At 36.0% G+C, this 16,777-nt stretch overlaps 1 protein-coding gene across 3 annotated transcripts in view; it reads left to right on the forward strand.

The window, feature by feature from the left end:
* Positions 1 to 16,777, forward strand: part of LOC149653997 (uncharacterized) — a 113,814-nt gene that overhangs the window by 87,243 nt on the left and 9,794 nt on the right. For all 3 annotated transcript variants that reach the window (XM_089845370.1, XM_089845372.1, XM_089845371.1), the window contains 3 exons: positions 6,296 to 6,445; positions 9,795 to 9,887; positions 10,051 to 10,110. In XM_089845370.1, the coding sequence (XP_089701496.1) occupies positions 6,296 to 6,445; positions 9,795 to 9,887; positions 10,051 to 10,110 (303 nt within the window). The remainder of the gene's footprint in view (positions 1 to 6,295; positions 6,446 to 9,794; positions 9,888 to 10,050; positions 10,111 to 16,777) is intronic.

A 16,777-nucleotide genomic window follows, 5' to 3' on the forward strand; every position in this document is an offset into this window, starting at 1 on the left:
AGATATAAACGAAAACCGTGCACGCCTCAAACTGTAGCAGACGATATTCTGCAACTTTAATTGGTGTTTTCAACTAGCTTGAAGTTTTCTAACACCTTACTTAAACTCTCTATTACATCTAACAACATCGGCTATTATTACCCGATACACTAAGAATTGAAAGTTGTTCAATAACAAAAAAAATACTAAACCAATATAGAAGAGAAAACATTCTAGGGCTTAAAACTTGGCTCAAAAGAAGCAATAAACTTTCTATTAGCTATATGTATTTCACCAGAACTAAGCGCAAAAGCAATATAAACTGTAAGCCTTGGCTAAATTTATTACGGTATTTTTATAACCCTTGGCCATGGATGGCTTCAGAAATGAATGGAATTCAGCAACAAAACAATGTGCACTTTGTTTCGCTTTATGAAAAGTTATGATCGGGATAAAAATGTTGCGTAATTTTGTCGTACTGGCGTTTTTAAGATGGGGGATCGATCTTCAGACGGTTTAGGCCTAGTTTGAAAGTTTAGGCTTAGCGTTAGAGCTAAGGGAACTTTGCCATTTAGTCGAATTGGCTATTTTTCCCCAATTTTTCAAATAACAAAACTAATTATCAAGACTTTGAGGTAGTCCAATTTATACGCTATACTTCCAAAAGGCAACTTTATCTACGTAGGTAACATATTGATTTTATTATCGCTTTGTTTTTACGTTATGTCGGGAGTTAGGTTGAATTCACCTATTTACCATGTTTTTTCCAAGAGATTACCTATCTAGTACATCGCGTACGAAAAATACTTTAGCCGTTTCGTGCCTCGTTACACGCTACCTCGTTGTATTGTAACTTTAGACCCAATTTGCATTGAAATATCAGTATTGGTTTGCATTGAAGTTTAAGTTTAAATCGACTGGATTGTTTTAGGTTTTTCTGAATTTATTTCCATGGGGATTTCAAAGAGGTGCTAAGGGTAAATAACCTTTTTATAGGCGTTTCGCGTAGTAACAGGTTGAGGTGATTTTTACGAGGTATTTATAACGGGATGTTCGTTGTAAGTTTAGAGTGAATTTTTACTATTTTGATATATTCAAGTTTTGCGCAAACTTTGGTTGGTTTGATTTAGATAGAAGTTTCTTTCGCGTGAAGAGGTTTATGTGTACATCTTTCTCGCGTGATTTGAGAGCGCTTTCTCCCATTGAAATAGGCTTAACTAGAAGCTCGTAACTTGAAGGATTACCGTGTTGCTACGCGTTATTATGTTTAAAGTGAGAATGAAACCAAAACCTTTCCGTTTCGAATGGTGACACTCAAAACTTAACTCCCATTTTTGGAAAACCAAAACTGTTTTATGTATACAGGGTGTTTTGATAAGTCTGGCATAAATTAAGGGGGGATGTTCTTTGGGTGCACGATTTTGAGTCGAAAATGTAACTTCTATCTTTAACATTTTGCCCCAAGGGACACTGTTTTCGAGTTATGATTTGAGTGTTTTAGGGATGACCCCTTAATTAAATTAGAAATCATTGTCTAAATCAGTTTCTTAATTGAATTTAAGGGGTTATCCGTAAAATACTTTGAACAATCTTAACTGGAAAACAGCTCTATGAAATTAATGTTTTATAATGGTTTCAATGTTATTTTATCAATATAAATCTATTAGAAAACCTGTTGTTTCTCTGTTTCATTCCCCCTTTAAGAAAAGCAGGGCTTATATTTACTTCACACGAATTTACTTCTATAGCCTAAGTCTCGTGGGCGGATATTCAAAGAAAAGTGTTTGACAGTATTTTAGAACTTTCGCCTGTTTCTTTATTTTTTTCTTTTTTTATATCCAATAACTTTTTCGTCGTATAGTAAAATGCGTCTATGCTTATATTTTCATCCTAAAACAATTTATTTTTTTACGTGAATATATAATATACAAAGACTTGTTGAAGGATGGACTGCGAACATACGCTATTAATCTTTTCGAGACTATTTAATCACAAATTTAAAATTCAGATGAGATTATGGGTCGTCAACGACGAAGAATAAGATGAGAAGGAGCCTTGATTTATTGCGTTTGATATTTTTTAAACACATAACTGGGCCTCTCCTAATGCAGTTTAGGGTTAGGCACGAACCTCCTGTCAGCTTAAAGGTTTTTTGCTCGTCTATTTTGTTTTCAAATTTTTTTTTTAGAATTTTACGATGAGAAAAATTAATTTTCAGATATGTATTTTTACGTTTTTATTTTTTTCTCTCTGAAAGATGAAATTAAGTTAAAAAAATGTTGTTTGCGCTTCAATTTGGGGTTAAAGTCAACATCTAGGGTTACGTTATAATTAAAAAAGTTAATTAAACTAATCCAGGATCAAAGAAAAACATTTTTGAGAAGCCAGAGAATTTATAAACTGGTCATAAATAACAGGGATTTTTTTAATAATGTTATGGTTTGAAATGAAATTAAGTTAAAAAACGTTGTTTGCGCTTAAATTTGGGGTTAATGTCAACATCTAGGGTTACGTTTTAATTAAAAAAAGTTAATTAAACTAATCCAGGATCAAGGAAAAACATTTTTGAGAAGTCAGAGAATTTATAAACTGGTCATAAATAACAGGGAATTTTTTAATGAAGTTACGGTTTTAGGATGTCTGCTTTTTAATTAAGGTGTTTAATTATAATGAGATAAAGTTTATTCACCGGTCTTTTGGATTAGTTTTTCTTTTCTTTTTGTATGCCTTCATGGAGTAGTTGATAGGTACATAGACATTAGGCTATTTAACATAGAAGCGTGTACGAAGAAAGGAAGACTTTGTTCCTGTAGAGCTCCTGCATACACTCTTTCACCATCATTGGCTAAGTTTAGAGTGCAGAAACCGTGTTCCCCGCGATAGTAATAGTCGCGTTTCCAACTCATCCATCAATCCATTGTTATAACCATAAGATATATTCCATAAGTGTGACACTTACTACTGTATAACACAGCCTTGGTTGAGGTGGAAGCGTGTAGAGATGATTATGGAACCTCACAGCTTGATTTTTACTGGTTTTTTTTTTTTTTGGACGTCACACGGGGGCGTTCATTGCACATACCAAAGAGATTGGTTATGTAAAAGTACGTGTAATCGGTTTTCCTCTCTGAACGACGTTAACAATACGTCATACTAATTCCTTAGTTAGGTGGCCGTCACCTTCTGGAAACACGATTGCCTGTAAAACTATACCTTCACTCCTAAGCCTTTGACAGCGGCTTATCAGGTAGTTTGTTTGCGTCACTAAACTGATACCTCTAATAATTTAGCACGATGAGGGATAAAGGCTAATCTTTAGTACACACAAAGGTGCAGCGTCTGGCCACTCGCTTTACGACTAGCTCTCTCAGTGAGTAACCCAGTGTCAAACTTGTGGTACACATCTTGTGTTATAAACTTATGGTGTAACGGAGAGATAAAGGAAATTTATTCAAAATGGAGATTGATTCCTCTTTAGTGTATCCCTAAAAAAACGGTAAGGACCGGTCCGAGCTATCTTTCGAAAACGTACCTAACCCTTTTCTTGTAAGCATGAGGCACGAGCAATGGCTATACGTATAGTTTTCAGACTAGGAGGGTTCATACCATTTACGCAAGGAGGATAGTCTTCAGGTGTTACACAGGGAGGCCAGACTCCCTGATGGAGTCAAAAGCCATCAGGCCTCCTTGTGTAAATGGTATGAATCCTCCTAGTCTGAAAACCATGTATAGCTCTATTCACCTTCGCTATAGAAACCCCTTTTCCAATATTGATCGATTTGTTTTAGAATTTTGAATATATTTTTTGTAACCCGCATCCTCGAAAGCCCCAAACTCTAGAGGTTTTTAACATTAATTTTAAACAGAAGGTTTGAGATTACCAAAAAATCTTTTTCGTATTTGTATCGAACCTTTTTGATCCGTTCCGGCCTTGGCTCGGGCCACAGCGTTGAGCACTTAAAGTAATTAGAGCCCTCGTCTTTTGGTGGGCAAGGATGGAGAAACGATGTTGTCATCGTGTTAAAATGATCGGAGACAAAAGTTGGATAAATTTGCGTGGGTGTGTGTATATGTCTCGATTTCAGGGCTCAGTTTTAAGGGCTCGCTCGCTTTTTAAGGGTTAAGGATACGCGTGGGTGGTTTAATAATGAAATGTCCTTCTTCGAGACTCGATCTTCGAAAGGACGTCGAATTGTCGCTCAGGGTTGAAACGGTGCCTGGAAAATATGGTTTTCAAAAATTTGTGATTTTCAAAATTCTCAAGAGGATTGTTCCCCAGTGTTGCCAGGCCGTTGTTGAACCAATAGATAGAACGTAACAGTTCAGTTTAACTTGGTACTTGACCAACTTGACTCACAGAGGGCCTGACAATACTGCACTGAAGTTAAACCTGAGAGAGGGGGGTAGAATTTTCCGTAGCCTCTTTAGTGAAAAGTATCTATAGTTTCACATTTTTCATTGCGATGATAACAAAGTGTTTTGGGCATGCACTCCTAAAGAGATGAAAGGTTGAAAAAAATCCCCCAATTAGGTAATTGCTCGGAAAATTCACTTTTTTTCCTACAGTTTTTCGTTCACTGCAGCGGTTCTTAAAGGCCGAGATCCAACCAAAACAGAGCCTCGAACTAACAAAGGGAAGTTAACAGCGCCCTTATCGGAGTTCCCACCCTATAGACATTTTCTACCTGAAAAAGGGGGTAGGCAGCCCTCAGTTTCGGGAGATACAGGGGGGTTGATACATTTCCATCCGTCTCTGCGCAGTCTCATTATAAGAAAGACTACAGCGCAGGCGCCAAAAAGCGAGATGGAAGTCAAAGTTTTACCCCCGTGTCTTTCCCTCTTAGTTACATTGAAATGGTCTATAGAATGGTACTGAGAGGGGAGGAGCTACGGGAATGTGACGTCAGTATTGGTAGTCTAAATTGTATGGCCTGAGCTGACGACTTCCAATGATAGGTGGGTGAACGAGAAAGCCATGCAAAGCGGTTTTAGTTGAATTGAAGATAAACATATCGTCCCTTATTTTGAGATTCACTGTTTTTCGTTGGATCTGAGCCTTTAACAGAAAAAAGGTGATACCTTCCTCTTCGATATCAACCGAGTCTAGCGGGAAAGGCTAAGGCATGGTTGGAAAAACTGTGGTAGCGGTGTCAGGTGTCGTTGGTCACGTATGAAACGCGAAGATGACCATAAAAAGAAATATGGGTTTTTTCGTTATTGTGGCGGATTTGGGTCATACTCATATTTTTACACTTTTTTTTTCTCTCTCTCTCTCTATGGTTTTTCTCGCGTCTGCTTTTGCCGATACGGTTAAAAATGTCCCCTGTTTTTTGACTGCAGGGAGTACGATAGTCGTCAATAACTTGGAAAAGGTCGATATACTACTGTTAAGGGGTTTTATAAATTTGAATGCAATTTTAGGCCTATTGCGTCAGAATGAAAGGACTGTTCTATGTTGTTTTAATGGTTAATTGAAAGAACGTATAAGATATTAAATTTCAACTTTTTTATGTTTAATATATGGGCAATTATTTTAACTTACGAAAAAGAGAAAATTATTTTTGCGTGGTCCTTTCATTTATAGAACTCTTAAAAATTGTTCCAAATCTTAAATGAAAAATATCGACGATTTTTCAAGAGATTATCGTAGATTTCCAAAAAATATCGTTGATTTCCAAAAAACATATCGTTGATTTCCAAAAAACATATCGTTGATTTCCAAAAAACATATCGTTGATTTCCAAAAAACATATCGTTGATTTCCTAAAAACATATCGTTGATTTCCAAAAAACATATCGTTGATTTCCAAAAAACATATCGTTGATTTCCAAAAAACATATCGTTGATTTCCAAAAAACATATCGTTGATTTCCAAAAAACATATCGTTGATTTCCAAAAACATATCGTTGATTTCCAAAAAACATATCGTTGATTTCCAAAAAACATATCGTTGATTTCCAAAAAACATATCGTTGATTTCCAAAAAACATATCGTTGATTTCCAAAAAACATATCGTTGATTTCCAAAAAACATATCGTTGATTTCCAAAAAACATATCGTTGATTTCCAAAAAACATATCGTTGATTTCCAAAAAAACATATCGTTGATTTCCAAAAAACATATCGTTGATTTCCAAAAAACATATCGTTGATTTCCAAAAAACATATCGTTGATTTCCAAAAAACATATCGTTGATTTCCAAAAAACATATCGTCGATTTCCAAAAAAATTATCGTCGATTTCCAAAAAATAACATGGTCGATTTTTGAAAAAATATCGACTATTAGTAATAATTGTTTCTTTTTTTCACAGGTGTTTTACATGGTTCTACTAACGGCCAGTTCTTTCCACATTCAAACTGTCCAACATGAACCCATCATGCTTTTCTTCACTGTGCTAATGGTCATTTTCTCCTGCTCATCAGTGGTATCTTCCATCGTTCTTATTATTGGAATATGCTCGGTAAGTTAAAACTGAGAAGAAAAAAAAATTATTTCTAAAAGCAAATCTTTCAAAATTTTCAAATCCCTGTTGTCAAATCTTAAAACCACAAAATCCCAGTTCGGTTTAAAAAAACGTTTTTTGTCTGCTACACGGTGATTAAAAAAGAGAGAGACAAGGCTTAGCTCAATTTATTTTTTGTTTTATTGGAAGATGGCCTGAAGGGCTAATCCTCCTTTCAATTAATTAACAAAAAAATTAATAAGGAAAAATCTTCTTCGCTTGATTAAAACCGCTACTAAGCTTCATTGAATTATTCATTAGGCTATACGTAAAATTAATACTAAAGTACAAAAAAATTATTAATAATGAAAGTTAATTAATGTATAGAGTAATTGACGCTTCATTAAGCTTCCTGGTATGTTCTACTTTCCAAACTTTGATTGGGTTTTCGAGGCTTGTTAAGATAAAAACAATTCATTGTTTTTAGTCTCTGTTATTATGTGCCTGCTCCTGGTGGGAGGTCTTACCGCAAGCCGGCTGAGTGTCAGTTGTTCAGAACCTTTTTATAATAGACGCACTGAAACTTTGAGTATGTGATAGCCCCGATTCTCACCTTACAAATGATACCTAGCTCTACGTCATCCCTTTATAATGATACCTAGCTCTACGTCATCCCTTTCCAATGATACCTAGCTCTACGTCACCCCTTTCCAATGATACCTAGCTCTACGTCACCCCTTTCCAATGATACCTAGCTCTACGTCACCCCTTACCAATGATACCTAGCTCTACATCACCCCTTTCCAATGAAACCTAGCTCTACATCACCCCTTTCCAATGAAACCTAGCTCTACATCACCCCTTTCCAATGATACCTAGCTCTACGTCACCCCTTTCCCATGATACCTAGCTCTACGTCACCCCTTTCCCATGATACCTAGCTCTACGTCACCCCTTTCCCATGATACCTAGCTCTACGTCACCCCTTTCCAATGATACCTAGCTCTACGTCACCCCTTTCCCATGATACCTAGCTCTACGTCACCCCTTACCAATGATACCTAGCTCTACATCACCCCTTTCCAATGAAACCTAGCTCTACATCACCCCTTTCCAATGAAACCTAGCTCTACATCACCCCTTTCCAATGATACCTAGCTCTACATCACCCCTTTCCAATGAAACCTAGCTCTACATCACCCCTTCCAATGATACCTAGCTCTACATCACCCCTTTCCAATGATACCTAGCTCTACGTCACCCCTTTCCCATGATACCTAGCTCTACGTCACTCCTTTCCCATGATACCTAGCTCTACGTCACCCCTTTCCAGTGATACCTAGCTCTATGTCACCCCTTTCCCATGATACCTAGCTCTACGTCACCCCTTTCCAATGATACCTAGCTCTACGTCACCCCTTTCCAATGATACCTAGCTCTACGTCACCCCTTTCCAATGATACCTAGCTCTACGTCACCCCTTACCTTAGCCTACTTTTCAGGGGACCCGACACAAAAATCGCGGCGCTCGCTTCGCTCGCTCCGCAAGGTTTTAAGTTATATATTCAAGAAGGCGATTTAAACGCTCTAGTTTAGTTATTTAGAATAATGACAGTTGGGCCTAAACATGTCAGGGAAAATCGTATTAAAAGTCCGACAAAACCTGTAAAAGTCAGGGAATTTGAATCTGAAAATTTCGTGTTAACCCTGAATTAGTCCAAAGTAAAAAAAGTACCTGACAATAAAAATAATAAAAAAATGTATGGTAGTTATCTATAAAAAATTTCATGCATGGTAAATAGTTTTGTTTCTACACTATTAAGTACTAGTCCCAAGTAAATTAAATAATCATCATATTTTTATAAATATGTTTAAAAGTTGTAGTCTACTCTCGTATATATATAACATACTTCCTGTAAAACTCCAACAATTCGTAATTTTAAACGTATAAAATTTACATAACATAAGTTTGAACCTATAAATTTATGATTTTTGGACCTACAAGCACTTTTTTTAGATTTACAAGCACTTTTTTTAGATTTACAAGCACTTTTTTTAGATTTACAACCACTTTTTTTTAGATTTACAAGCACTTTTTTTTAGATTTACAAGCACTTTTTTTTAGATTTACAAGCACTTTTTTTTTAGATTTACAAGCACTTTTTTTTAGATTTACAAGCACTTTTTTTAGATTTACAAGCACTTTTTTTAGATTTACAAGCACTTTTTTTAGATTTACAAGCACTTTTTTTTAGATTTACAAGCACTTTTTTTTAGATTTACAAGCACTTTTTTTAGATTTACAAGCACTTTTTTTTAGATTTACAAGCACTTTTTTAGATTTACAAGCACTTTTTTTAGATTTACAAGCACTTTTTTTAGATTTACAAGCACTTTTTTTAGATTTACAAGCACTTTTTTTTAGATTTACAAGCACTTTTTTTTAGATTTACAAGCACTTTTTTTTAGATTTACAAGCACTTTTTTTTAGATTTACAAGCACTTTTTTTTAGATTTACAAGCACTTTTTTTTAGATTTACAAGCACTTTTTTTTTGGATTTACAAGCACTTTTTTTTAGATTTACAAGCACTTTTTTAGATTTACAAGCACTTTTTTGGATTTACAAGCACTTTTTTTTGGATTTACAAGCACTTTTTTTTTTGGATTTACAAGCACTTTTTTTTTGGATTTACAAGCACTTTTTTTTAGATTTACATTACAGGGAGCCCACCGGTCCTATAATTCCTATAAATTCCTATATTTTTGAACCTGTCCTTTATTATCCTATAATTTTATGAAAGGTCCTATAATATCCTATATTTTTGACTTGGTCGAAGTTTTCGTATAGTTTAGCGTCAAATTTATCAAAATGTAGCTTTTTTTTATCGAGATCACTTTTGAATAGACACCGAAATTGTGGATCTCGCTTAGGATTTTTTTATATATTATATTATGTTATATTTTAATTAAGTTCTTCTGAGTTTTCAAAGTAAAATCCAATTTGTTATTTTTTATTTTTTGGGATTTTTCTACATAGTTTAAGCCCAAAATTGTATTATATTAGAGCATTTTTAGTCCTATATTTTCCTATAAAAACACACTTTTTCTCCTATAAAATCCTATAATTCCGGAAAAAAATTCCTATTTTTCCTATAAGGAATTTAAATTTAAGAGTGGGCTCCCTGCTATAAATATCCTATAATTTTAGCCTTTTAGACCTACATCTCTCCTTTCCAATGATATTAAATTCCATTCCTCTGTGAACATTTTTCCCTAACTTCTTACTTATCTACTTTTCCTGAATTATAATGAAGGAAATTTCAGTCTAATTTAAGCCTTGGTTTTTTCCAATGTGTCTTTTCCAGAACAGACGCAGTTTCTTGATCCCTTGGTTGATCTCAATGACGTTGACTACCATTTTCGATCTGGTTCTTTCGATATATCTCATGTTCGAAGGGGTGAGAGTGAATTCCCTTCACATTTTCCCTTATTTTCCCATATATCTCAGTGGTATAAATAGTTTATCGGATGTTAACCCTTTTTCCCCATCCATATTTCAAAGTCTCGAATTTATTTTTATTAATTTTTTTTGGTGTGTGTGTTTCTTCCATTCTCGTATAGGTTCTTGATGAATTCGTGGTAGTCGTTTTTATCATCGATTTGCTCGTCGGCGCGCTAAACGTAAGTTTTAAATATATTTTTATTTAAATGCCATATTTTAGAATATTTAGTTTAAAATATGTGCAAATATTTCGACCTAATAGACTAGCTAGAGTACAAAATTATAAAATGGCTTGGTATATTATATCTATACGAAAGATTATCTTTGAGATTTTCTAACAATGCCTCTGGTTAAGGGTTGATTTCAACGCGGTTCAAGAAACACTAAAGATCGATAAACAATTTATCGTAAGAGAAACCGTTAACTGAATTTGTATGTATTCTTTGGAAACATCCCCAGAATTTAAATCGTGAGATCGTAAGAAGTGTATTAACAAGAAGCTTGAACTATGAAATAGCTCTATTCTTTGCCAGGGATAGATTTAATTTTAGAAGTAGGAATGGAGAACAGAGTAATGTGGGCGCGCGTCCAAGTCCCGGACCCCCTTCCACGGGACGGAGGGGTATGAAGGAAGAGGCGGGTCATAGCGACAGAGGTAAAAAGGAATTACGGATTTTTTCCCTCCCCGTCAGCAACGTCATCAAAACGTAGTTCAAGTGAGCCAATAACTTTACGGTACGTGTTGGAGGGAGGGGCTCTATGCTGGGCTATGAGTCGGACTGAAGTAAATATTAACCGTTCTCTATTACTACTTCTAAAATTAAATCTATGCATACCTGTCTTTACTAAAAGTTGAGAAACGTTGCAGATCTAACCCTAAAAACTAATATTTTTTTATATTATAAATAGATAATTTAATAAGGTTTAATATTTTTTTACAAAACTTAATAATAGAGGTGATTGTATACCTTTAAATCGGTGTACGAGGACTCGGAGAGTGAATAGCCCCTCGCGATGTATATACGCCTAAATTGAAAATTCCTTCAGCAAGAAATTAATTATCTTTGTAGAAAGACTATTTGAAAATTATTCAAAATATTCCGAATTTACACAATTTTCACACGGTTTGTTTAATGTCTAAAAGTTTTAATTAAATGTTTGTTTCTCTTCTCCTAACAATATTTACGACTTGAAAATTCCGAGTCGAGGGTTTTCGGCTTAATATTTGAATAGGCGTCGACCGGATCTGTTAGATTATTATTAGGGCGTGGATTTGAGTGTCATTTTGAAGGTGTTTACAAAAGGGTGGGTATGACAATGACTTAGGTAATTTAATAGGGTAATGAGAGGGAGACCCTTCCGTGTTAATTAAGTGTCGTCTTGATAGGTGGATGACGTATTATGACTTAAAACCACCTACTTAACGCCCTTTTTATTGACAGTGAGTTCGTTATACCTTTGTTGAAGTTGTTTATTCGATTAATGGATTAGGGGTTTTTAATTTCTAGTGTTTGCAAAATTTGGGTAAACATATTTTTCGCTAATGCTAGTACTGTCAACTATATGGGTTCAAAGCTTTAGCAGGACCTATAACCGAATTTATGTTAAAAAAAATAGATATTCGTTGTGCATTATAAGTTCATAAGGATATGTTCCATAAGTTTGTCCCAGGTTACTAAGAGCTTGTCATGAAGTGATTCAAGTAGGTCATAGATTCAAGGTAAAGCGACGCCTGGTGACTGGGCGCTGTCAAAGGCTTAGAACAGACTAAATAGGAAGATGGACCATGCAAAACCGAGCACTTCAATTCTCCCTTGTCGTTCTCGAACTAGCTCGAGCTCTAAACCTCTAGCATTACGAAGTATACGAAGTGTTATACTTATGGAACATGTCTTATAAACTTATGATACAATTAATGAGCCCTAATGAAAGTACCTGTAGCTTTAACTCTTTTTGTTAAAATGACATGGAACATTTGAGAAATTTATCAAAAGGTTTATGAGCAAAGTTTTTCGTAACTCCCCCCAAAAACAGAAGAAAAATAATTTTCCATTAAACTTTTGTAAACTTATTTCGGCCGATGTTGGATATGGTCCTCCAAACCAGGAATAGCTAAGGTTATATTTGACTATTTTTCATCCAAACTCGCGATCTCGTGCAAGCCTCTCGAGCGGAACTAGTGTTGACATAATCTCTCTTGACAGAAAAATTTCCGCTAAGCCTCGGACTCGAGGCGCTTCCATTTGGTAATTAAATAAAACTTACGCCTTTTCACCAGTATTTTTTTAACCTCTGATATATATTTTTGCCTTAGGTGTTAAAACGCGTTAGGCTTAACAAAATTTTTAACCCAATTGGCCCCTTCTTCAAAATCTAAAAAGGTAGAAGCAGGTTCTGAACTTCTGGCGCGGAAAAGAATGAATATATGAAAATAGATAATTGCGGCGACGTTTAATTGTACATGCCTCGTTTTTAAAATGAATTATTTTTATTAATTTGTGTATGACCTTCTGACCTTTTCCTGGTCGATGTACTTGTTTCGTGACACGACAGCTGCTGGAATGTTTATTTTAGTAGTAGGCTAGGCGATCCTTTATTCGCTTGAATGTCGCTTGATCGGAGTTAATCTACCGTGAATATCTTGTTGATTTGGAAGCGTACGTGCAAAGGGACTTGTAAATCAGGCAAAGCTGTGTTGTAAGACTTAATATAACCTCGTTTTCCGCCCACATAAGCCATAGGGATTCTGGGTAGATCAGTGGTTCTTAAAACTTCTTAGCTTGTGTCAAAACAGCGGTTTCTCATATCATCGAGTGTTAATGTAATAGTATCGGTAGCCTAGACACCCAATTTCATAATAAAACCTCACTTGACATTATCTAGACAAACTTAACCTCGTCCGACATGATCTAGATAGACCCAAACTCACCTCGCCCGACATGATCTAGACAAATCCAACCTGACCTCACCCGACATTATCTCAACAAACCCAACCTCACCTCACCCGACATTATCTCAACAAACCCAACCTCACCTCACCCGACATTATCTCAACAAACCCAACCTCACCTCACCCGACATTATCTCGACAAACCATCGCCCTACATGATCTAGAGAAACCCAATCCAACCTCGCCCGACATGTTCTAGAGAAACCCAATCCAACCTCGCCCGACATGTTCTAGAGAAACCCAATCCAACCTCGCCCGACATGTTCTAGAGAAACCCAATCCAACCTCGCCCGACATGTTCTAGACAAACCCAATCCAACCTCGCCCGACATGTTCTAGAGAAACCCAATCCAACCTCGCCCGACATGTTCTAGAGAAACCCAATCCAACCTCGCCCGACATGTTCTAGAGAAACCCAATCCAACCTCGCCCGACATGTTCTAGAGAAACCCAATCCAACCTCGCCCGACATGTTCTAGAGAAACCCAATCCAACCTCGCCCGACATGTTCTAGACAAACCCAATCCAACCTCGCCCGACATGTTCTAGAGAAACCCAATCCAACCTCGCCCGACATGTTCTAGAGAAACCCAATCCAACCTCGCCCGACATGTTCTAGAGAAACCCAATCCAACCTCGCCCGACATGTTCTAGAGAAACCCAATCCAACCTCGCCCGACATGTTCTAGAGAAACCCAATCCAACCTCGCCCGACATGTTCTAGAGAAACCCAATCCAACCTCGACCGACATGTTCTAGAGAAACCCAATCCAACCTCGCCCGACATGTTCTAGAGAAACCCAATCCAACCTCGCCCGACATGTTCTAGAGAAACCCAATCCAACCTCGCCCGACATGTTCTAGAGAAACCCAACCTTGACCGACATGTTCTAGAGAAACCCAACCTTGACCGACATGTTCTAGAGAAACCCAACCTTGACCGACATGTTCTAGAGAAACCCAACCTTGACCGACATGTTCTAGAGAAACCCAACCTTGACCGACATGTTCTAGAGAAACCCAACCTTGACCGACATGTTCTAGAGAAACCCAACCTTGACCGACATGTTCTAGAGAAACCCAACCTTGACCGACATGTTCTAGAGAAACCCAACCTTGACCGACATGTTCTAGAGAAACCCAACCTTGACCGACATGTTCTAGAGAAACCCAACCTTGACCGACATGTTCTAGAGAAACCCAACCTTGACCGACATGTTCTAGACAAACCCAACCTCGACTCATCCGACATGATCTAGACAAACCCAACCTTAGTTCACCCGACATGATCTATACAAACCCAACCTCGCCCGACATGATCTAGACAAACCCAACCTCACCACACCCGACATGATCTATACAAACCCAACCTCACCTCACCCGACATGATCTATACAAACCCAACCTCACCTCACCAGACATGATCTAGACAAACCCAACCTCACCTCACCCGACATGATCTAGACAAACCCAACCTCACCTCACCCGACATTATAAGGAAAAACCCAACCTCACCTCACCCGACATTATAAGGACAAACCCAACCTCACCCGACATTATAAGGACAAACCCAACCTCACCCGACATTATAAGGACAAACCCAACCTCACCCGACATTATAAGGACAAACCCAACCTCACCTCACCCGATATTATAAGGACAAACCCAACCTCACCCGACATTATAAGGACAAACCCAACCTCACCCGACATTATAAGGACAAACCCAACCTCACCCGACATTATAAGGACAAACCCAACCTCACCCGACATTATAAGGACAAACCCAACCTCACCCGACAATATCTCATCCAAGAAAATGCTATTCTAAATTTAGAAGCACATTAATTTCTAATGTTCATTGACGAACATTCGCCTTGATCTTAAGAGAGTCATTTTAAATTGTTCCGACTTTAAGTTGATTACGTTTTAGAGTGTTCTTTAAATAACAACGGAAAGTTGAACCGTAAATAATAAATAAACTATAGAAGTACATATTTTTCTTTTTGAAATATAAAATATTCAACTGTTTCTATGTGTATAACGAGGGTAGGTTCGTTATGAGAGATCTAGCGTAAACGCATTGATTGCTTTCATTGTTAAAATTTAATCCTAAATTGGAATTCCCTTTGCCATTAAAGTAGAATTCTCTTGAGTCGTACTGTACGGGGAAACGTGATTTGGTCCGAAAGAATGGATTTTGTGAAATGGAGAATTTTTAGTTTTATACTTTCACATGAATTTATCCAATATTTAATCTACCCTTGAATATTTCCTAACTATAGCTAAGCTACCCAAAGAACATCACCCTTAAAATATGCCAGACTTATCAGACACACCGTGTCCCTAAAGCAACGAACACTTTCATGCATGAGATCCAAAATTTTCTTGGGTAAATTGGATAAATTCTTGATGTGGGTCCTTTCGTGATTAGATTCAAAATTGTTCCCTTATCCCGCTGTACTCTGTAGTTCGTTTTGCATTCGTTGATTGTTTCTTCATGCATGCATGACAAGAAACCAAAATTCAAAGAAAACCTTACTTTATTTTTATAAAGAGGAAGAGTCGGATTTTTATTATTATTTTTTTAGGAATATATTTTTAAGTAATCCCTTCTCGTTGCAACCGTTAACAATGAATGAAAAATTGAAGGTTCTTTAAGATATACTTCCTAGGATACATTCAACTAAATTTGAATTTATTTGGTTTTATTTATACATAGATATACATATAAAAAAAATAGAAATAAATTACTTTTATTTTTAGAAAATATTTAAATACAATTTTTGAATTTCAAAGCTAGGAGTTTTGTTTTTTAAGTAATTGAAACACAAATACAATTATACTTTCAATATATTTATTAGTGTACAGGGTGTTCAAAAATGGGTGGTTGCGTCGAAGTGTAGTGGTTTTTATGGGGAATCAAGTCAAGTATAGATTTAAAACTTGGCTGAAGAAGGACCGCGGTCTGAAAGCTCCCAAAATAATTTTTAGTTTATAATTAAAATAACCATATAATTTTAACGAATTCCATGAAGTAGCAGTTTCTTATTTAAAATAACAAAGATAGAATTAAAAAACACCATTGATCCCAAATTTAATATCTATAATTTCTTGTAACCTTTATTAAATTCGATTTATAGCGATTTAGCTTATCTTTAATATAAGTTTTTATTTTAGAAAAAATTTAAAAATATTAAAATATATACGGCTTTGAAAATTTTGAAATAATTTATATTTTATTTAATAAATCTTTTAAACTTTATTAAATTCAACGAATGAAGTTGTTTGAAACGAAATATTTTATGTTTTAAATTGAATTCCTGGCTATAAAACTTAAATATTATATTTGAAAACTTTATCCTACCTAAGGGTATTTGACTCCATTGAAAAGATAACTTGGACCGTTTTATCTCTTGAGTCTCGATTAGTTTTACGGTTACCGCTTTTCTACCGGGAATAATATATATATTTAGTTACAAAACTCTCAAATCTGCTAACTTCAAATTTTTGAAAGCATTAATACATACAGGCTAATAGGAACCATTGTATATCCTAAAAGTCACTGAATTTCAAAATGGGCCAAAAAGGTCAGGGAATTTTGGTAACGTAATGAATCCTAGTAGCTGTATGTATTCCTGTTAGAGATCGTAGATCTAGATATATTCGCACTCGTAGTCGAATATAAATTGAAATTTATAAATTTATTTCCAAGAATTTTCTTCTTAGTACCGTCTTATCTTCGCCATATATAGGTTTAAAACTAGGAGGGTTTATACTATTTACACAAGGAGACCAACCTACATGGAGGACAAAATGTGCACTCATGTAGCCTGACCTCCTTGTGTAAATGGTATAAACTCTCTTAGGTTGAAAACTTTGTTTACTTCGGAAGGC

Source organism: Phalangium opilio, unplaced genomic scaffold, assembly GCF_054372755.1.
Source record: "Phalangium opilio isolate 3A_F unplaced genomic scaffold, DU_Popi_V2 ptg000079l_1, whole genome shotgun sequence".
In the NCBI taxonomy this organism is placed as follows: domain Eukaryota; kingdom Metazoa; phylum Arthropoda; class Arachnida; order Opiliones; family Phalangiidae; genus Phalangium; species Phalangium opilio.